Source organism: Falco naumanni, chromosome 6 (assembly GCF_017639655.2).
Source record: "Falco naumanni isolate bFalNau1 chromosome 6, bFalNau1.pat, whole genome shotgun sequence".
In the NCBI taxonomy this organism is placed as follows: domain Eukaryota; kingdom Metazoa; phylum Chordata; class Aves; order Falconiformes; family Falconidae; genus Falco; species Falco naumanni.
In genome coordinates, this window is record NC_054059.1 from 4,779,810 (window position 1) to 4,801,041 (window position 21,232).

Consider the following 21,232-nt stretch of genomic DNA (forward strand, 5'->3'; position numbering starts at 1 on the left):
TTACAGACCTGGAAACTCTCCTCCTCTTTCCATCAGTTTTCAGCAGGTTAATGCCTCCCAGGGCTGTCCCACGATACAATGCTGAAAAGATGACTGCTAAAAAAATCCTGCTTAAAACTTAAGTCCTAATTCCTTGTAAGGGATTTAACTTTGAAATGTTTCCCATAATCTTTTGGTACATTGTTAATCTGTTCAAGCAAAACTTCCAAGCAGGTTGGTAAATTGAGAATAAAGAAAGGCATTTCAATACATCTGTGTATTGGTAGCTTTGTCACAATCTGGAGCAAAAGAGGGGGATTTCTTCCCCCATTTCTGGACAAAAGTGTGCCTCCATTATCTCAAGTGGGTTACAGCAGCCTGAACAGCCTGGTTATGGGAAGACTGTCACGCAGCACAGAGGTAGGAAAATAATGAGCTGCAGGGAACATATGGAAACTCCGAACGTGAGTCAAACCATTATACTGAATGCAAGGAGGGAGGACAAGACAGGAAAAAGCAGTAAGAGAGAAACAGAGGAAAATGTGCTGCTGCAGAGTTGGGAGCTCAGCTGCCTGTCACTACAGCAGGCAGTGCGGGACGACCGCCAGGGGCTAACACACGTGCTGTGGTGCTCAGACAAGAGCAGCACTGGAAACACCTTAGAAAGGGCCTTGCTGAGAGGTAGAAGGTCTGTCCTCACAGTGCTGGTCTGGAGGAAGCAATGGCAGGCAGATGAGTGCACCTCAGTCTGTCAGGGGCTTCAAAAACCTCATCCTCTTCCAAGAAGGTTTCACTGCCATGGCTTTCTTTAGTCTTCCTTTCATCCAGGGTATTATTAACAAAATAATCTCTCTTACCCACACTGCGGATGTTACCACTCACCATTAGTGCCTGGCTTAACGTGTTGGGCCCGGCCATACGATGACACAGCCGACATGGGAGGCCCATCAGGCCGGCCGCAGGCAGCGCCGCCAACACCATTTGGGCCCTGAGCGGGCACAGTGGATCCGCAGGCTGAGCAGCACCGGGCAGACGCGGGTCCTGCCCGAGGCCCAGGGTCTCCCACAAGCCGAAGGCAGAGGCACCCGTGGGGGTGATGCGGGGGGCCACCCTCGAGAGCCTGCCGTGGGGCTGGGCTCCACGCGGGACAAGGACCCGATTGACTTGGAGGCCCCCCGGGAGGGCTGGCTGCAACAAAACCGCCAGCCGCCACTGCGGTGCTGCAGGCTGGCACACCTGCAGGCTGGCACACCTGCCCGCCGCCCCGCTCGGCCCCCCGCACACCAGAGGCAGCGCCTCGCCTGTGCGCCGTCCACGGGCGCCTCCAGGCCCGCGCAGGGCGCCGCGGGACAGCAGGGCCGGGGCGGGAGGCGGCGGCGGCGGCGGCCGCCAGGCCCCGGGGCGCGGCCGTGAGCACCGCAGCGCCCGGCTCCGCCTGCCAGCGGCGGGTGCCCGCGGCGGTGCCGCGCCTGGGGCCGGGCCTGGGCGAGCGCGGAGGCCCCGCCGGCCCGTGACCGGCCGCGTCAGGTGACGCGGGTCACGCCGCCTCCCCCGCCCGCTGGGTGCGCGCCCCGCCGGCAGGCTGCGCCGCGCGCTCCGCCGAGCGCCGTGCGGGGGAGGGGAGCGGCGGCGGCGGGGAGCGGCGGCAGGGCACGGCGCCAGCGCGGTACCTGGGCCCCCCCGCGCCCGCGGCCAGGCGCGCCCCGAGGCCGCCCGGAGGCAGAGGGGCCCTCGGAGCCCCGGCGGGACCGCGGCCGGCATGAGCCAGGTGCCGAGGAAGCTGCCGGAGGAGGAAGAGGGGGACGAGGAGGAGGAAGAGGAGGAGGAGATCGTGGGCTTGGCGGGCTACGCCGACGGGGCCGAGTCCTCGGACGGTGACGCGGAGAGCGGCGGCGATGAGGCGTGTGAGTGCCACCCGGGGCGGCCGCAGCGGCCGCGGCAGCGAGGGCGGCGGGGAGCGGCGTCGCGGCCGCCGCGGGGGCTGCCCCCGCAGAGCCGGGGGGGCGGGCGCCGGCCTCGGAGGGGGCTGTGGGGCAGCGACCGGCCGCGACTGCGGGTGTGGGGTGAGGCGGTGCGGGGCAGGGCCGGCCCCGCGGGCGCGGAGGTGCGGGTGAGGCGGGCGGGGGCCGAGGTGAGGCAGGGGCGGTGGCGGGCGGGACGGGGCCGCCGCCGGGGAGGCCCGGCTGGGCTGCGGGGTCGGGCCCGGCTGGGCTGCGGGGTCGGGCCCGGCTGGGCTGCGGGGGTCGGGCCCGGCTGGGCTGCGGGGGTCGGGCCCGGCTGGGCTGCGGGGTCGGGCCCGGCTGGGCTGCGGGGTCGGGCCCGGCTGGGCTGCGGATGCGGGTCAGGGAGGAGGCCGGGCTTTCCGCGGCGTCTGGGACGCGGCGAGGGTGGGCAAGGCACGAAGGGGGCCGAGGCGTCCGGGGAGAGGGCAGGCCTCGCTGGGACCGGGCTGGGTGGTAAGAGGCCAGGCTGAACGGGGATGCTGCCGAGGGGACCGGGGGAGGGGACGGGGACAGGGCGCTCCTGGGGGGCTACCGCCGTGACACAGAGAGGGGAGCTCAGAGGCAGGAGCTGGGCAAGGTCTGCCAGGTAGCAGAAGGGACTGGGGGTAAGGGAGGAGGCAAAAGGAGTGCAGGCAAAGTGTGTGTGTGTGTGTAATCTCCTTTCAGTATTTTCCATGTCTGGGGTGAGAGTTGCTGGCTACTGGTGGCCACAGCCTGATGTGACTTGAGTGTGCCAAGGAGGCGGGGGGGGGGGGGGGGGGGGGGGGGGGGGGTTGGGGGGGTTGGGTGTCAGGCTATAAAAGGTGGCGGTGACATGCAGCTCTGTGTGCAGGGCTGCTCTGCAGCTGTGGATGTCAGTTCCCACAGTGGCAGGCTCCGCTAGATGTCTGCTGTCCATGTGTCTGTGCATATGAGGACCCACGTTATTCACTGCGTATCTGTGTCAGTGTGGATGGTGATGCTGGGAAGGACAGGCTTACCAAGAAAAGCAGTCTCATTCAGTAAAAAAAGGCAATGCCAGCTCAGAGCCTGTTGCTTTCATTCAGAGCCTGAATTCATTCTTCTGAGATGTATTTCACAAAGGAGCTTGGAGAACGCTCAGTATCTCTGAGTGAAAAAAGAGCTACCTTTTTATGATAGCATAAGGAAAGGCCACATCTGTTAAACCTACTCTGGTTATTAGCATGCAGAACCTTCTCCTTAACGGCCCAGTCCTGCGGGCTTTAGGAGGTATCACATGACTAATGAAATTTTGGGGAGGGGGGTGTTTTGAGTACAATCCTTCATGGCTACAGAATATGGGAATGCTAGGATGTAAGAGCTGTAGCTGAGACTAATTAAAATCTTACTTGCAACTGCTAAATAATTCCTTTTATTTTGACACAAAGAGAATATATTTTAGCATATTTCTTTAGTGCTAAACTAACTTAGCTTTTTCCATATAGAAGTAATCTGTATTCTGTCCTCAGAATTTATTTGGGTGGTTTTCAATAGGAACTTTGTTAGGCTGTTAAAAATTTCAATTGCTTCTTCCGTAGCAACACCAGAATATTGTACTTAACAGCAACGAACCTTTACATCCTGAATTGCAGAAGACAGTCCATGCAGGGACCTGTTTTACACAGAATTAAAACAAAGGTCCATTTTAACAATCCAGATCCCCTGGCTTTCTGTTTCGTTCTGAATTCTCTGGAGAGACACAGAGCATCTGTAATGGAGGGGGTTGCCGTTTGGGTCCGTGTTTTCTGTATTTAATACTGGGCTGCAAGGCAAGGGACTTTCCTTTTCCCAGTTTCTGTCCTCTGTCTTCCTGGATGTGTATGGTAAGTGGTCCAAAATTCAGTGTCATACCCTCCACTTATCTACACAGAAAGAATGGAAGGGCAGTGTAAGGAGAACAGCTTCAATCAGTTGCTGTTGAAAGTGAAGGGAGAAGCCAGGCTTAAAAGTAAAAGCGTAATTTGTGCCTGTAGGCATACAAGAGATTTCAAAACTTCATATTGGTTATCTCTCACCCAATACTGGTTTCTTGTCTCCAGCCTGAATGCTGAAACCATGCTTTTCTCCTCTTGTTAATCTTTTTACTTTGTAAATATGGTCATATTCAGAGACCTTAAAGCACTGAAGTTTACATAAAGCCTAGTCATAGTTTTGATATATGCAATTAAAAAGTATTTAGAAGCAGGGAAACCCTCTGCAGTGCCCCCAGGGAAGTAGCTTTAAGGCATGTCGTTGCAGATTGATGAATTTGTGGCAGAGTGGAACAAGGTCTTCTGGTTCTGAGTCTTTTCTTTAGCTACAAGAATTTCCTTCCACCAGGTATTTCTGCAATGTTTATAAACCCACAGTAGCTGAACAGCTCTCCTGATTACTTATAAGCTTTTTCTGTTAATTGTTTAGGCTCAGGCCATCTGTTAGCGTTGAAGATGTTCATTGTATGTGTTTTGTAAGGCTTTTGACAGCACTCCAAAGTGCTGTAGATATCACAGTCATAGTAGCACTGGAAATGCTATGAGATCAGTGGGCTTGAAGGTACATGAATGGAAAATTTGGGACTCCTAATTCTCCTTTACCCAAAAAAGGTTAAAACTTAAAAATGACATAATTGCATTAGTGAGCAAAAAAAAAAATATCATTATGATCTGTATTAGTTTAAAACTAAACTCAGAGGCTTGTCACCTTATGGACAGTAACATAAGCAAAATAATTTCTTTTGACTTGACATCATTTGAGCAGATGAACTGCAGTGCTTTATTTGGATGTTTGAAAACTGGCGAGATCTACAAATACACCTTCCGACGTGGCATCCCCATCACGTATGCCTGTGAAGCACTGATAGTCATCTGCTCTGGCAATTAATTGCAATTGATGTGGAATACAGGATGGGCTTCAAAAACTATTTTCATTATCAATTAATATCTCTAATAGCATGAAGGAGATATTGAAGTATTCATTATGAGTTGTGCATCCTGGTGAGACAGGTCAGGGCTACTACGTGCAGTTCTCAGTTAACTCCTCAGCTCTTCCGCACATTGCAGTGCACATAAATTCCACTCCATAAACCAGGGCAACTGCAATTACAGAAATTTTGTAAGGAATTGAGTGCTTCTCTGTGGGGAAAGTACTTTTGGCTTTGTTAAGTTTAATTTGTGAATACTTTAAAGGATACCAGTTCTAACCATTGTGACTTCCGTTACTTCAGTTCTTTATGGCTGCTTAGAAAAGTTGAAATATGAAGGACTTTGATATGCATTGGCAACTGGGATTTTATAACATTTACTCTTTGCAAAAGTGAATGAAGCAAGAAATGCATTGCATCTCACAATAGGGAAAGTTATCTTTCCCATTACAGAATGGGGAAGAGTTTACCGTTTCTCTTAGGCATATTATGATCTCACTCAGTAACCTAGTCTGGGAAGCTGCAGTGATACATCTACTGGCATTTCTGTGGCAAATTAAAGGAGCTGTCATGTACTCTGCAAAGGAATGTGGGCAGGCAGCGTGTCGTCCAATTCCATTACATATAAGGTAATCTCTTAACTTTCAGAGGAAAGTGCTATAGCAGCCTTGCTATCTAATCAGGTTTGGATGATACTCATTTACATTTCCCTGTCTTTGAACTGGCAGGATTTCAAAAGTTAAATAACAGTCTTACTAGCAGAAGAGCTGGTGTTCCTTCTTCTCATTGGTAACTCTGTGCTTGCAACTGTGGTTTTTTTTTAGTATGGCTTTAATATAAAGCAATTTCTTTCTAGTATTGCAATCCATAAAAATCTAACAGCACGGGATAATTTAATACAACAACAATTTTAAACCCCAAGTTATTTTAAATATTTTTTTTTTAGCTACATGTGAGTTTTCAGCCTGTTTCTTAAAGAAAAGGGAGTTACATAGGTAGCCTGTCTTCTGGTTGTCTCATCACCAGTCAGAACTTTGGAAACTGCTGTCTACCTTCAACCAAATTTGAATGAAAGACATCTCAAGGGTGATTAAGTTCCCACAAGTTTGACGAAAACTGGCATTCAGAAGAGAGGAGAGACCCACATGAAAGTGTCCTGAGAGGGACAGGGGAGCAGCTGTGTGCACTCTCTGTGGCAGCAGCTGGCAGACGGGTGTACACGTGTACAGTTTAGCCAACCAGCATGGGTTGAGCTCCAGATCAGCCATAGCATGTCATATCTGTTTTTTGCAGGATATGTCATAAGACATGCAGGGAGAAGTTGGGGTTATTGTGGTGGGGAGAGGAAGGGGACACAAAGTACAAATCCATAGCAAATTAGGCTTCATAAGTTCTGTTGTGTAAGTTCTGAGCAAGTGGGAGTTTTTTAAACTTACGGAAATATGCAATAAAGCCTCAACCAGATGAGTGTTCTTTACATGCCTTTATAAAGTTCTTGTAAAGCTTTGAATAAATTTTCTTCCCTTCTGATGACCAAAATGCAAATTGCATGATATATGGATATATGCACATTAATGGAATTACATTAATGAAATTGCATTTGGCAGCTGTGGAAACTTTGTACGTTAAAGAAGAGAGTGGGGTGGAGGAAACGCCATTGAATCCTGTACCTTTGGTTTCCTTTATTGACAAGACTGTACCCCCAAAACATAAAATATTGTTACGTTGTCCTAGAGCAGATGTTTATTACTCTTCTATAGGTGGGAAGTGTTGTAGGCACGTGTTTCTTGCAGCCGCAGGAGGGTACTATCACTGTCTTGGTGGACAGGAAGAGTAGAGCAACGTGTTGACTGTGGTTTATTACTTCCTAAATGTATTGTTTGAGTCAGCAGAAGTTGGCCATTGCTGCATTAGGAGGATGAGGTTCTTAAGGAGTTACCAGTCACTATTCTGCTTGAAGGAGTTTCATCTGCTCACTGCTCCAGCGTGGCAGTGTTTGATGCGTGATAATTGGCAAGAGCACAGTAAGTGTAATACCTGTCAAGGCCTTTCAAATGGATTTAAAATGGGTAGGATCCCACCGGTAATGGATGTAGGGGCCCCACTGAGTGGCGTAACCACTGACGAGCCAGTAGATGGTGCCGAGGGATGCTTTTATGCTAACTCTGCGAGACCTTCCGCGGAGAAGCCCTCATTCTCTGTAACTGAAGTTCAGGAGGCAAAACCAGACGTGAACGAGGTTCTGAAGGCACGTCCTGCTCTTCTGGTTTGAAAGTTGGAAGTGAGGCTTGAGGAGCGCAAGAGGACAGATGTGATTGCCACCCCTGGGTGCGAAACATGCACCTAGGCAAAGGGTTCCTTCAAGCTTTCCAAGTTTTTCAACCTGTAAGGCTGTGTAATAAATTAACAGGTTCAGTTTGTTGCTGAGGTTTCTTGGTTTGGATTTTTGTACTTTTGGAGTAAACTTGATCACTTAACGTATGGGGGGGGATATTCAGGAAGGATGTGTATGAACAATTATGTGTTAGTTTTCTGCAATTCAAAATTTATCCCAGCAGAAAAAGGGGAAGAAATACAATTCATGTTGTGCTATGAATTATGTTGAATAGTCTGTACTGCAGCGAGTGGGAGAAGGTCTGCCTGACAGCTAGTGTGTTTAGCCTGTTGTCTGATCAGTATTTTAAACCTGACCACTGTGTGCTGTGAACTTTACTCTGCAGATTTAGCATTGACAACTCAGTTTTTTGTGTTGCTTGTGTTTGATGGTGCAGACAGGGTATCACAGGGGTGTTTGGAAGCTTTTATCCATTTATGTGTAGAGTAATTTTCAGCTCAGCACCAAAGGACTTTTAAAAGTTATAGGCCAACTAAATGCATCAATTTAGACTGTTGTAGCTGTTTTGATTAGAGATACCTGAAACTGAAGCTGATGTCCTTACAGGTGTGGATAGCTATACATTCATGTCCTCACAGATATAACAGTATAGTTTACTCCCATAGCCACCTTTATGCTAATATAACTGGATCAGGACTAGAAAATTTTCTGGTTTAGCCTTCTGCAGCCTCTTACAGGTGAAAAGTGGGTTTTCTGATAGTATAGGCTAAGGGGCAAATAATTCAAATTAAGATGCCTGTAGCACTGCTCCCTAAGCTTAAAAATTGGTAACATTTGCATCAATCCAAGTAAACATGGCATGAAAATAAATGCATGTTATTTGGTAGTTACTAATTGTATTGCCATAGATTATTACTTTTCTTCTTGTGTGATTTTATTCAGTTTTGGATTTCAATGATCCCTTCAGTACTGAAGTTAAGCCAAGAATCCTGCTCATGGGATTGAGAAGAAGTGGGAAGTCTTCCATTCAGAAAGTTGTCTTTCACAAAATGTCACCTAATGAAACTCTCTTCTTGGAGAGCACAAACAAGATCTGCAGAGAGGATGTTTCCAACAGCTCCTTTGTCAACTTTCAGATATGGGATTTTCCTGGGCAAATTGACTTCTTTGATCCTACATTTGACTATGAGATGATTTTCAGAGGCACTGGAGCACTGATATTTGTTATTGATTCTCAGGTAAAAAAGGGGGCTTTAAACTACCTTTTCCTTTTCTTCCTTCAGCAATAAATGGGTTGGAAAGCATAGATATTTTTTTTTCAGAGCAAATAAAGTACTTAACTTAGATCACAAATGCATTAAAAGAAAGTCATTAAAACTTGAAGAGCTGCTTGGTTATTTTTAAGCTCTCTTTGCAGTATGTTCAAAAGTTACCTGATTTGCTTTAACATCTCAAGGGTCTTGCTCAGATTCCTAAGTGCTGACAGCATGAGATTGATGCACATGCTGGATGTAGACTCAGGCTTCTAGGGAATTTAAAAATTAAGCTGTTGTCGAACTGTAGCATTATCTAAAAGTAAGTATCGCAAAATTTTGTATATATATTTTAGGAACTTTCCAACAGTTGTAGCTTTTCTTTTTCCTTCATTAGGATGATTATATGGAAGCATTAGCTCGGCTGCATCTTACTGTGACCAGAGCCTATAAAGTGAATCCAGATATCAACTTTGAAATCTTTATCCATAAAGTGGATGGTTTATCTGATGATCACAAGATTGAAACACAAAGAGATATTCACCAGAGGGCAAACGATGACCTTGCGGATGCTGGATTGGAGAAGATTCACCTCAGGTGAGAAAAGCTGCTATGCAGAGAATCCTAAAGAGGAGAGCAGTTTATTTGACAAGTTAACATTTTCTGTTCTCTTGAAGTAGCAGGCAATGAGCTTTTGATATATGAAGGAAAAGGATAATCAGAGACATTGCATTTGACCTGAGCCAAACAAAGTATTTTATTTCTGATTGCTGTCTTGGAGGGAAAGCTGGAGAGGAGATGTGCTTAAAAACAGATGACAAATACGACAGAGTCCTACCAGTTTTTGCTGCAGCTGCTCTCTTGAAATAAGTTTCTTGGACAGTAGCAGCAACCAGTAGAGCTCCAGACAGTAGATTGTATATGCCACCTACATTGCTTTTGCCTTCTTTGATATCTCTCTGCCTCACAGTCCCCTCCCAATCGCTAGTCCTCACTGCTGCAGCCTGCTTGGAGCCACTTGGGGAAGACAGGTGCTGTATCTTTGCGTTGTCTGCTGATAAAGCAGATTATTGTACAAATAATGGAAAATAGTGGACTTCTGCAGACTGGGAACTAGAGGACATGAAGTTGTCATGGCTTTTTTAGCACTTAAGCCAAGTACAAATATATTCAAAAGCCAAGTACAAATATATTAAAAAGAGAGACCTGCTCCAAGTTAAGAGCTCTTTAGAGCTCTTAACTACTTGACTGCATCATTGAATTGATAAATAGGTCCACAGCTTTAAAGAAATAGATCATAACAGATGTACTCAGTAATATTGCTCTCCTGCAATTTGAAAAATATTTTCTTAGGAATACCAAGGTGGGAGTTGCATCATGAAGTTCTACAGCAAGGCCTAGTTTGCAGTGTCTAGAGGTTTTTTTTTGTATGGAGATGAAGTCCTATGCTTCAATCATAACAAATGACTTTTGATGACAAGGGGTAATTGCATAAAATGTAGGCACTTGCTGTTTGACAATATTTCATTTCACTCATACTATGAAAGGTACATCATGTTCACAGTATGTGGCTAAAAGGAAAATGTGGTGACGTTTTTTTCCAGCTTTTATCTGACAAGCATATATGATCATTCTATATTTGAAGCATTTAGCAAAGTGGTACAGAAACTGATTCCGCAGCTCCCAACACTGGAAAACCTGCTTAACATCTTTATTTCAGTAAGTACTTGTTACATACTTTGTCTGTAGATCCGGCTCTGTCCAACATGCATGTTCAGATACTCTGTTCACTGCCTTCTGAGACATTATGAGCAATGTGAACTCTCAGAGAAATTACCAGAACTTAGCTGAAATGTACCCACATGCAGCTTGGCCTCGCCTCCCTGTCTATTACACAGTGTTGCTGCGCAGCTGAGACTATTTCCTGAATCACATGAAGTGGGTTAGCAGTCGTCCCTTTTCTGCTCATACCTTGATCTGAATGTTGCAAAGGTCTGTGCTGCATGCATTTAAGTAGTACTTAAAACTTCTGTAAATGAATTCTTAAAGGAACATCATCTAGTCTGACCTCCTATGGAGAACTGTCTATAGTGCTTCCTAGAATTCATTCTACATTGTATCAAAGTTTACCCCACTTCAAAAAAAAAATCTCTTATCTTGGAAATTTTTAGAGATAGAGTCCATCACAACTTTCACCACTTCTGTAGTTACTCTGAAGGCCAGTTAGGGAGCTTTGTATATCTAGTGGCTTGTTACTACTGTGGAGGCTCCGCTGTTCCTGTAAAGGAGAGAGATCACACATACACTGGTTCTGAGACTCACCCGTTCCCTCGTGGAGTCACTGACACACACTAATGCGCTGTTTAATTTAGTTAAAAGCAGGTCATGGAGGAGTCCAACATGCTCTTGTTTTGGCACAAGACAAGAGATGGGAACATGTGGCCATGAGCAAAGGGGTAGGTGAGTAGGTTGTAAAAAGGAGGAACTCCCTGTTTTGGTGGTCGTTAAATCAGGTCATAGTAGCTCCTGAAACTGCACCCTTTCTCACAATATTCTAATTTTGCACCTTGCATCTAGCATTGATTTATCAGGCTTCAATTTCCAAGCAAGGCATTTTGTTGTTCTTTTTTGTGATTTTGATGTAATGAAATATTTAATATCATTCAACAGCCTGTAAAATAAAATTAGACTTCACAGTTTCTCAGTGTAGGGTGTGAAAATGAAGAGAGAGAAGAGTTGGATGTGTTGCTGAAAGGGAAAGCTAGGATTAGAGGAAGGTCTTTCCAAAACATACTCTCCTACTGTTAAGTAGCAAGTTATGCTGTTTCACAATGAATGGACTGTATACCAGGTGCCATCCAGTGTCAAAATCCACTTAGGACAGAAGAGTATTGACAGAAGTTCTGGAGCAGTTGGATATTGGATATTGAATAAGCCACACAGTCTTAAAGAGAAAGCTGTCTGAATGATAGTCCAGCTTGTGCCAGAGTCACCCCAGTGACTCATATTGTGAGTCACATCTCTGTATGGGGTCTCCTCATTGTTTGGAGGTGCTGAAGAATTTGTACCAAACCACCAGATGAATCAAGCACAAGCTGCTACCTGAATGACTGACAACAGTTGCTTGTGCACCCAGAACACCCAGGAGGCAGCTCCAATAATATCTAGAATGTCAGATGTAATTTGTAAGGAAGAATGAGTCTTTCAAATATATGGGAAGTCCAAAAAAGACTTGTTCCTTTGTTCAGTATGAGAAAGAGTCTCAAACTGATTCTTAGCTCCAAATAGAGCAAAACTCGGTTTGTTAATGACCTAGAGGAAGGTTTAGCTGTATCACTATGTCCTCAGCATGCTTACTGTCTGTTTTTACAAGTGTCTTCTATCTGTAGACAGGAGACTCGGAATGACTATTTGCAACCACAAGAAGACTAAACATCATTCTCCAGCACAGAATTAGTTAGCAGGTGCCTCTTTACTTTAGCACTTTAGTGACAACAAATCTTGATGTGGATTTTGGTCATGCCTTACTTCAGGAAGCCAGTGTGTTGGATATCAAAGTGTGGGTGTATTGGTGTTCTAGTTTGAGTTTTGCAGCAACATTCATGAGGATGTGCTTTCATTTATGCCATGAAGACTTCCAACATGAAAAAGCTGATGACTACAAAAATAGATCTGTGATCACTCTGAAGTTCACAGCAGGTTTTTGCCTACCTTCGTAGTGCCACAGTGTGTTAGCTTGTATGTTTGAAGAACCATCAGTGTGTTAATACTGCTTCTACATTCTTTAATGTAACTGCTTGTAAATCATAAAGTAACAGTTGGTTTGGCATTCAGAACCCATGTAAACCTTACCTGACTAACTCTTATCATATAGATGGATTTCTGGTTTTTAATTACTGTGACCTTACCAAGCAATCAAGTTGTGTGAAATGGGAATGTGGATTTTCATTTTAGCATTGTTGGGATTTCTTTGAGAGATGTTAAAAAAACAAACAATGAGTTATCATGATAAAAATAAGTTGTTTTGTTTATTTAATTATTTAAATTTTATAATTTGTAAATTCAAATGTAGTATTTCAAGCTAAAACTCATTCAGGACATCTGCAGTTTGCTGCAAGACCTGTCTAAATAATTGTCCGAAGTTCATTCCTAACTGTAAGTGACTTGTAAAAATTACTTTTTAGGGCCAAATTCTGGCTTATTCTTCATACTTTCAAGAAGGAAAAAGATAAGCCTATTTACCTAACCTAGGAATTGGAGTAATACTGCCAGTTTTATTGAACCCGTTCCATTTAAAGAATAGAAACTGCCTTCTACTTTATCATACCAAGTGTAGTTGAGAAACATGGTTTGAATTTCAACTACCTCATGGTTTTTACCTATCTAAAATAAAATCTCATATATTCGTGCAGATCTTTCGTAGTGACTCTCTGGGTTCAGATTAGCCATGGAAGAGTCTTACATCACTTCAGAGTGCTTGATAAAGCTTCTAGCACACGTTACATCTTCTTTCCAGACTGTAGGGTTGTGTCAGAGATAACTAGTGCTTATTCTGACCCTGCTCTCATTGACATCAGTGGCAGCATTTTGTTCAGTTGTGTAAGGCAGCTGTTGGCCTTTGTTTCTGTAATAAGGAACCCTACTGCTGAAGTAACAGAAACAGTTGATTTCTTATTTTCATTTTCCCTGACTGAGCATTAAGGATGCAATGTCTCTTTGAATAGTATTTTTTATTCACTGTTTCCTGATTTGTTTTATGACTTGTAATTATTGTTTGTGATTATTTTTTTTTCCCTTGAGCAATTTCCTCTCAAACGTTCTGGCAAATCCTTTACTTTTTTTGTTTAAAGTGGTACTAAAACCCAGGGCAAATAAAATCTTTGGAGTCATGTGGGTACAATTCAGTGGTTACTACTCCCGGCAGTCTATCCTACCCTGTTGCAGAGGTTACTGTCATCATACAAAGTTTGACAGAAGCAGTCTGTCAATAACTTCGTTAAATAGTTGACTTGGAAAAGAAAGTTTATCAGTAAGTCCTACCACGATGTATTAATTTCAGTGACAACGAGCGTGGTTTAAGTAAAGACACCAAGCTCAGCCCTTACCATCAGGCATAACTGCTGACATGGCAGATGTCTCCAGATAAAAACCTTTTAAACTGTCACTATGAGTACAGCAGGCAGGCTGCAGCAGCTGGAGTTCTGAGATGGAAAAATCACTTCTCATTGTTAAATGTTATTATATTGTCACTGCATCTCAATAATGTAAAGTATGTCTCACCTGTACAGCTGAAATTGTCACTATAGCTCTCTATATAATGCAAAAGTTCATAATTGATTCTTCATGAATGACACTACAGGGCTTGAGTTCCAACTTCTTTTGTCTAAAATGACTTATTTTCAAATACATATTCTGGCAATGAAGTATGGCTATATACTTACATAATAGTTACAGGTGAATCTCGTGATAAATCTTATTTTACAGCATCTGTTGAAGTTTGTGAGGTGCTGTCGGAATTATTATTTAAAAATTAAAATTACAGAATTATCACTTGTGGCCAGAATAACCAAAATAAACATGCATACGTTTTTGTTCTTAGTGCTCAAAGAATGTAGACTTACAGAGGTGTGTAGGCTGAAAAGGACTTTTAGAGGTCAGCTCCTGCTCAGTCAGGCTAGTTAGAGCAGGTTGCTCATGGCTGGATCCAGCCCTGCTTTGTGTATCTTCAAGGGTGGAAACTACAAACTCTGAGGTCAGCATGTCCCAGTGCTTCATCACTCTCCTGCTTATTTTTTTTTTTTCTTATATCAAGTTAGAATTTCAGCTTGTGTCTTTTGCCTCTTGTCCTCCAACATGGTAGCTCTGAGAAGACTTCATCTCTGCCTTCTCTGCACCCTTACATTAGGTATTTGTAGATAGCAACGAGCTTTCTTCTCTTCAGGCTGAACAAAGCCAGTTCTTTTGAGACTATCCTTGTACATTGTGTGCTTCAGCCTATGTACCTAAGGTATCCACAGTTTATGCTTTGTTTTAAATTGCTTCTTATTAATGACTTACTGAAATGTGCCACTCACAGAGTCTTTTCCACAATGAAATGCAAGAAATTCACCTCTGGGCTGTGTGCGCGATGGTGGAAGAATTAAGCCTCTTTAAGAAGAAAATGGCCAAAATATTGCTGGCCATTGTTCAATAGCATACCTAGCATTAAAATTTTTCTACCTATTTCAAGAAATTTGGAAAGTGGGGGGTCACTTTTTAATCTCTTAATTCTTTGTTAAATAGTTGACTTGGAAAAGAAAGAAGAAAAAAGGAAAAATTCTGCAACTATGAAGGAAGCTGAAGCTATTAAAGTGTGTCAGGGGCTTTCGGTGTGGTTTTGGTAGCTACAAAACCGCTGTGGCAGCAGTCCCAAACCATATTAAAAAGGGAAGCCCATATATGGAGAAAATTTGGTTTGATGAAGAAAGTTGCTTCTCTTCCTGTATACGTGAATTCTGAAGGACATTTTGTAGCTTGAGCTTTAGCAGCACTGGGAAATTGCCCGTTGTGTTCATGCTGGGACAGCTGCTCAGGTGCAATAATCCCTTGGTATCAGCAAGCAAACTACTGTTTTCAGTTAAGCAGTACATATTTTTTCCTCGTCCAGGAAGCAGAGGCTTATGGCAGTTTACCTTATCTTCACAAAGAGTATGAGCTAGCATTCCTGGCTAGCCTCTGAGAACCATGAATACAATACATTTCCAGTATGGAGTGAGTCGTAATCAGCTTGGCAGGGTGACAGGAACATAGCTGTCATCACATTAGCAAGCCTTAGCATTATAAACATGGGTTTAACCACCAATGCTACATGAAAACTGAAAGAGCACCATCAAAATACTGGTCTTTCTCCTGTGGTTCTGAAAGATGTTCTAAGGAACCAGACACTAAAACACCTACAAACCCCAGAGACAATTTCTCGGTTCCCTTGAGAAATTAGTGCCTAAGCACTGCTGCATTCTTTGTCCATTAAATTTTTCTTTTTCTTGTTTCTACCTTCTTGCATGTCCAGCTAGAATAACTTTAAATTACAGCTGTCTCTATATGTCCATTGTTACAGTCAAGAACCCAAAAGCTTGATCTTGGAAGACTTTTTCCCCCTGAAAATAAATGTAATCTCTCCAGATGTTTTCCAGAGGGGGGAGTATGGGAGTGTAACTTGGCATCATGTCTGCTCAGAGACAGAGTGTGTCAGAAGGTCTGTAATCATCAAGGTTTGCTACAAATATGAGAGTGCTGTAGGTACAGTTCTTCCAAAATGAGCTTGATTGCAGTTTAACTTCCACTTCTTCAGCCTAGCTTTTTATGTAACGGACATGTAGGGGAACAAAAAAGCTTATTAATTTGAAGGCATGGTTTCCATTTTATTTTTCTTTCTTCTTTTCTTAAATAGAATTCTGGGATCGAAAAAGCATTTTTATTTGATGTAGTCAGTAAGATCTATATTGCAACGGACAGTACTCCAGTGGATATGCAAACTTACGAGCTCTGCTGTGATATGATAGATGTTGTCATTGACATTTCTTGTATATATGGGTAAGTAAATTGTTAACGTTATTCATAAAACTGTGTACCTGGAATCCGAATGGCCTTTAGAATTGGAATGATGTCAGTATAAACAATAATGAGACTGTGTAATTTGTCAGGACAGGTAAGAAGGAGGAAACGGCATGCCTCTGAGGTACGGATCCCCTGCTAGCAACAAGCACTGTTTCCAGCCTAGCCTCTTTTGTGAACACCTTCTTTTCTAATAAGTTTTTTTTGGAGAAAGGAGTGGGAAGTAACCAACGTAAACCAAAAGGAAACATTAACAACATTTTTTTGTTCCCCAGGGACGAATTTTAACAGAAGGATGCCTCCCATGTTAAAAAAAATTGGGGCCATATTTAGTTTTGTTTACTTTAATAGCTAGTGGCCTCTACTGGCCTTAGTGAGCTGCTTCACTCCTGCTTCATTCGGTTCTTCATTGTCTGTCCTCTTTTTCCCTACATGACCTTTGTGGGGTTTTTTTCAGTTTCTCCTCCTTATACATTGGTAGCTGGAGATCTCCTGTGGTAGCATGTGCATCTACTTGCAAGTTATGTTTTAAATGCCTTGGCCCTTGGCCAAATGTAATGCCAGCTATTCCTGGGAAAGATGGGGGCACATTAAGAGTCAGTACATTAAGAAGACTTGGAGGCTAAATCACAGCGTGCTTAGAGTGTGGGATTCTTAGGTGGCCTTCCGTTTTTACCCACTGACAGATGTATTGCACTGTTGGAGAAGGTATAAGGGAGAATCTTGGTGCAAGTGTGCAATAAACATTAGAACTTTGAAGGGAAAATTTTGAATCTTTCTAAAGATTCTTAGGTTTGTATATTCTACTGTGTGTTCCAGATTTTGGAGTCAGTCACTTCAGTAACTGTAGAAGAACTTGTGTTTTACAGAGGTGCACAATGAAGGATGCTGATTCTGTGGCATTTTTTTTGTACAGAGAAAGTTGCTGCTGCATAGTTCAAAAGACTATACGTGTGTTTATTGCCTGTACAACACGACTTGTGGAACACTCTACTCACAGAATGTCACACTGCCACTGTCTTTGTGTAACCACTTAGCGTTTATCACCAGAAATCTGGTTGCCGTGTTTTAGCTGTAGACTAAAGGCATGATACTACAGTTAATTTCTTGTGTTCTGTTCCTGAAGCGTCTGTGGAACTTGCTACCTTAATATGTTATTGATACTAATTTTTATGGGAGGTTGGTGATAACTACCCATTTAACAAGATCTGTGCGTGCATTCAGGAACGAGGGCAAAATTGCAAGGTACAAAACTAATACAGTGATCATCATGACACATCATCTGTGAAAGAGAAATCTCTTCATGATGGGTTGTTGCAAAAGTCAGCATCTCGTGAGGCAAGTCTCATGATGGCTTAAACTATCAGTCAGCTGCCACTGCTCAAGCAAGTTTACTGGATTTGGAATTATCAGTACAGACTTACTGGTTCACATGTTTTAGATAAAGTCATAATACAGTGCATTGATTAAAAGAAAATACAGCCTTGTGCTAAAAGGTTGGTAACTAACAGAGGAAAAAATAAAGCTTCAGTTCAGGTACTTTGCAGTCAAACAATCTGATTTCTAGCCCCAAATCTTAAGATTTTATATGTTATTGGATAAAAGATATAATCTCTATGTCGTCTTAGTTTATGTAAAGTGTAGTTTGAGGAAGAGTCTCTCTGAAAAGCTAAAATGTAAATTTCATAAAATTTGAGATCATCTGGTGAAAGAACCAATGGGGGGAGTACTTTTGTTAGCTTGTCTGGTGGCTTATCTGCTTATCTTTCCTTGTTTGTTTGTTTGTTTGAATGTTACCCTTTAGGCTTAAAGATGATGGCACTGGAACTCCTTATGACAAAGAATCAATGGCAATCATAAAACTGAACAATACAACTGTCCTGTATTTAAAAGAGGTGACGAAATTCCTTGCTCTTGTTTGTTTTGTCAGAGAAGAAAGCTTTGAGAGAAAAGGTATTTTCCCCCTTTTCTAGTATTGCATTACTTTTCCCTTGTGTTAGTGAGTTAATGAATAACTGTGGTTGTCATTAGCTGATAACGGTCTCTTAGGTGTATCACAAATATTAAAGGTAAGTACAGCTTGATAGAGCTTACGTAACATGTTTAAGGCATGAAGTATTTGTGCTGGCATTAAGATAAAATGAAATCATAAACGTATTTGACAACTTTCTGATATGAAAGCATAGGAAAGTTTACATCCAGAGCAGTAAAGCTTCCATCTGCAACAGTAGAATGTGTCAGTTTATCTTGGCTGACATTGATTTGTGCCTGTTGGCGCCAGCATATGCATTTGGAACAGCTTGTGTGCCATAACCACGGGAAAATTACTGGAACTGGCTGATAGAAATATGTTCTTGCTTTTCTCATCTCTGAAAGGAGGCTTTTGAAAAGCTGCGTATTTGGGACCTAGGTAGCTTTCATATTTTGCAGTTTTAAAGTGCATAAAATTTCTTGGTTATCTCTCTGACCCTGATCAAGGTCAATACTGAAAGCTTAGTTCATAATCGCTCTCCTTGCTGGCATGATGTTCACTGAGTTACTTGTCTTAGTGAAATGCCGAGACCAGAACTGAGCAGTGGAGGAATGAGCCATCATTTGGGCTTGTGTAGCCATCTTGATATTAATTCACCAGTCAGTGTTGGTGTGTTTGTGAATGCAGTACTCCTACCATGTCTGCTGAGCTGTTGACAGCTATTTAGCATTTATTTTATAGAACTTCAACTGGTCAGATTTCTCTTTCATACCCATACCACCTTTATTATCTATGAATGTTCGATATGGTCACTTTCTTTTTCTGCTGTAAGCATAAGGAGTGTTACTTTATGTACCTACAACAACACTGTTTCAGAAAAGACACCATATTGAGTAAACAGCTCTTAGGGTTTGTTCGCAACTGTGTCAAGTTGTTGCGTCTGCATGGTTTGTGACGCTTTGTGCTGTAGCCTGTACTCTTCAACAGTACAGTTCTGGTATTACAATGCAGATTAGCTTTTGGTGCCTGGAGACTTCCACATAATATTTTGTCTGAACTATAGGGAGAGAGAAAAAAAATTCCTGGAAAAAAATTAAAGTGTAACATGGTTAGAGTTTAAACCACTTGAAATATATACCATGTCCTCTTAACAAAATTGAAGTGGAAAACACTGCAGTATTTCAGTTTAGAAAACTTACTGCATTAACCTGGAATGAGGTCATACGCACAGTAGCATAATTCTAAAATTGTATTCCAGTATTATACAACCGTAGCACCCAGTGTCTTCCAATTGACTACCAATATGGCTTTACAGCTTTTCTGTGGGATCGTATTCAGCCTACTCACATGGTAATGTTATCTGCCTATTATGTATATATGTAATCTAACAGCATGTCTATTGTGTTATTTTTCAGTTACAATGTAAGATGAAATATAGCTGGCTCTTATTTGGTGATATTTCTATAAAGTATCTGTTTCAAAGCTTACGCATTGTCAAAAAATGAAAATTCTTTAATTACTAGATGCTACTTATTTTTATCACAGTTATTCTGTAAAGCAAATTTACAAAATGACACGATATCTTCTGAAATATTTTTTCTTGCAGTGTGATGAGCACTTCTTCAAAGCTCTTTATTAAGTTAAAGCTTTATCTGCCAGTGAACTTCTATTTGTTTTCTCTTAAGACTAGAAAGTATGTTTGGTATCAGATGTAGTATGAAACTATAATGCTCAGCGAATTATGTGTATTAATTAAATGTGCTTTTGCTTAGCACAGAAGAAAATGCCCGGAAAATTCACTGATCATGACCTCCAGAGAGAGAGAGTGTGGTATTTCACTAAATGTAGAATATAAGCAATTTTTTCATTACTTAATGTATATAAATGTTTTTATTAATATGGAGAATATTTCTGTCTCTGTAGGATTAATAGACTACAATTTCCATTGTTTTCGAAAAGCCATACAAGAAGTATTTGAAGTAAGAATGAAAGTAGTAAGATCTCGAAAACATCAAAGCCACATGCAAAAAAATAAAAGACCCACTCCCAATGGGACACCAAGAATGCCACTGTAACTGAGGTTTCCTGGCAGTGTGGCAAGCAAAGTTTGCCTGAAGTTGATGTGACTTCTGCATCTCATTGCACTGAGTGAAAAGAAAAACAAACGGGACTGATGTATTATATGAATTTGCCCTGAATGTTCAGAAAGCACTGTTTAAATATTTTTATCCAATCTTTTTTTCATATAGTGAGCACTTTGAGCAAAAATGTTGTATATATAAGCATTGAGGTGAACACTTGTAAGAATTTTCTTAATATATGCTGTAAACCTTTTTCATGCCATATTAAGAAAAAACAGCTGTGACAGAAATACTGGGTACATAATTTGCACTTTTTCATGTTTTACTTGTGGAGTTGGACTTTGATAAACTTAGTTTTTATGGTGATTTTGATGCATGGTGTCAGGTAAAATGTATGCTGTAGTTTATTTACCTGCTACAATCAAATTGGTTAGTAAACAATTAAGAAAACTTGGTACAATGCCTTTTAAAATTTGTGACAGCTAATACCTAACATTCATACAGATCTAATTTCATATATTTTTCAATTTGTAAACTGAAGAATAATTTTGAAGTATTACAGCAATAAGCACCTTTCCAGGGATCATAACTGGTAGGTAAATATTAGCTTTTATAAAACAGGCTTTTGGCCAGATTTCATCTGGAGTTCTCCATAACACTGGTTGTGCCCTCTATTGGGTCTGTTTTTATTATTTACCTCAGCATATACCACTAAAATACCTTTCTATAAAGATAAATTGTTTTGTAAAATGGCTCTATGTTGCACTTGTATTTTTATAAGGCTTCAGAGGAGGGTGTTGTATCTGAAAGTTTGAATTGCTAAGTTTGATTTGAGAGCCTGCACATCTACAGTTGGCACAGTGAAGAATGTGTTATGTATTTCCACCCTGGTGTTCTGATGTACTGATAGAAAGTCCTAAAGGTGCTGGCAGTGTGTTCTGGTTTCCTCTAACAGGGGTATGTCTGTGATTGAAATCAAGAAGAGGCCATTAAAATGAGGACTGGACAACCTTACCTGCTGTAGTGATCAGCGTACATCACTAATTTTTATTTTAATATTGAACATGGGCAGACTTACCACAGGAGCAGCCAGGACAGCAGAGCACTCTCAAACCTA

At 42.3% G+C, this 21,232-nt stretch overlaps 1 protein-coding gene across 2 annotated transcripts; it reads left to right on the forward strand.

Annotated features, from left to right (window-relative positions):
- The first annotated feature begins 1,520 nt into the window (after positions 1-1,520).
- On the forward strand, positions 1,521-20,869 carry RRAGD (Ras related GTP binding D). 2 transcript variants are annotated; one of them, XM_040599042.1, is made up of 7 exons: positions 1,521-1,883; positions 8,159-8,454; positions 8,867-9,066; positions 10,074-10,188; positions 15,899-16,041; positions 17,867-18,015; positions 19,958-20,869. In XM_040599042.1, the coding sequence occupies exons 1-7, from the start codon at positions 1,739-1,741 to the stop codon at positions 20,107-20,109; spliced, it is 1,200 nt and encodes a 399-aa protein (XP_040454976.1). In that variant the 5' UTR covers positions 1,521-1,738; the 3' UTR covers positions 20,110-20,869. The 2 variants fall into 2 exon arrangements, with proteins under 2 accessions (XP_040454976.1, XP_040454975.1); XM_040599041.1 differs by lacking the exon at positions 1,521-1,883 and adding an exon at positions 5,858-6,905.
- The last annotated feature ends 363 nt before the right edge of the window (positions 20,870-21,232 follow it).

Coding starts and splice junctions, on each gene's coding strand:
- RRAGD (XM_040599042.1), top strand. CDS start 1,739: ATGAGCCAGGTGCCGAGGAAGCTGCCGGAGGAGGAAGAGGGGGACGAG. Junction 10,189..15,898: donor TGCTTAACATCTTTATTTCA/GTAAGTACTTGT, acceptor TTTCTTAAATAG/AATTCTGGGATCGAAAAAGC. Junction 16,042..17,866: donor GACATTTCTTGTATATATGG/GTAAGTAAATTG, acceptor GTTACCCTTTAG/GCTTAAAGATGATGGCACTG.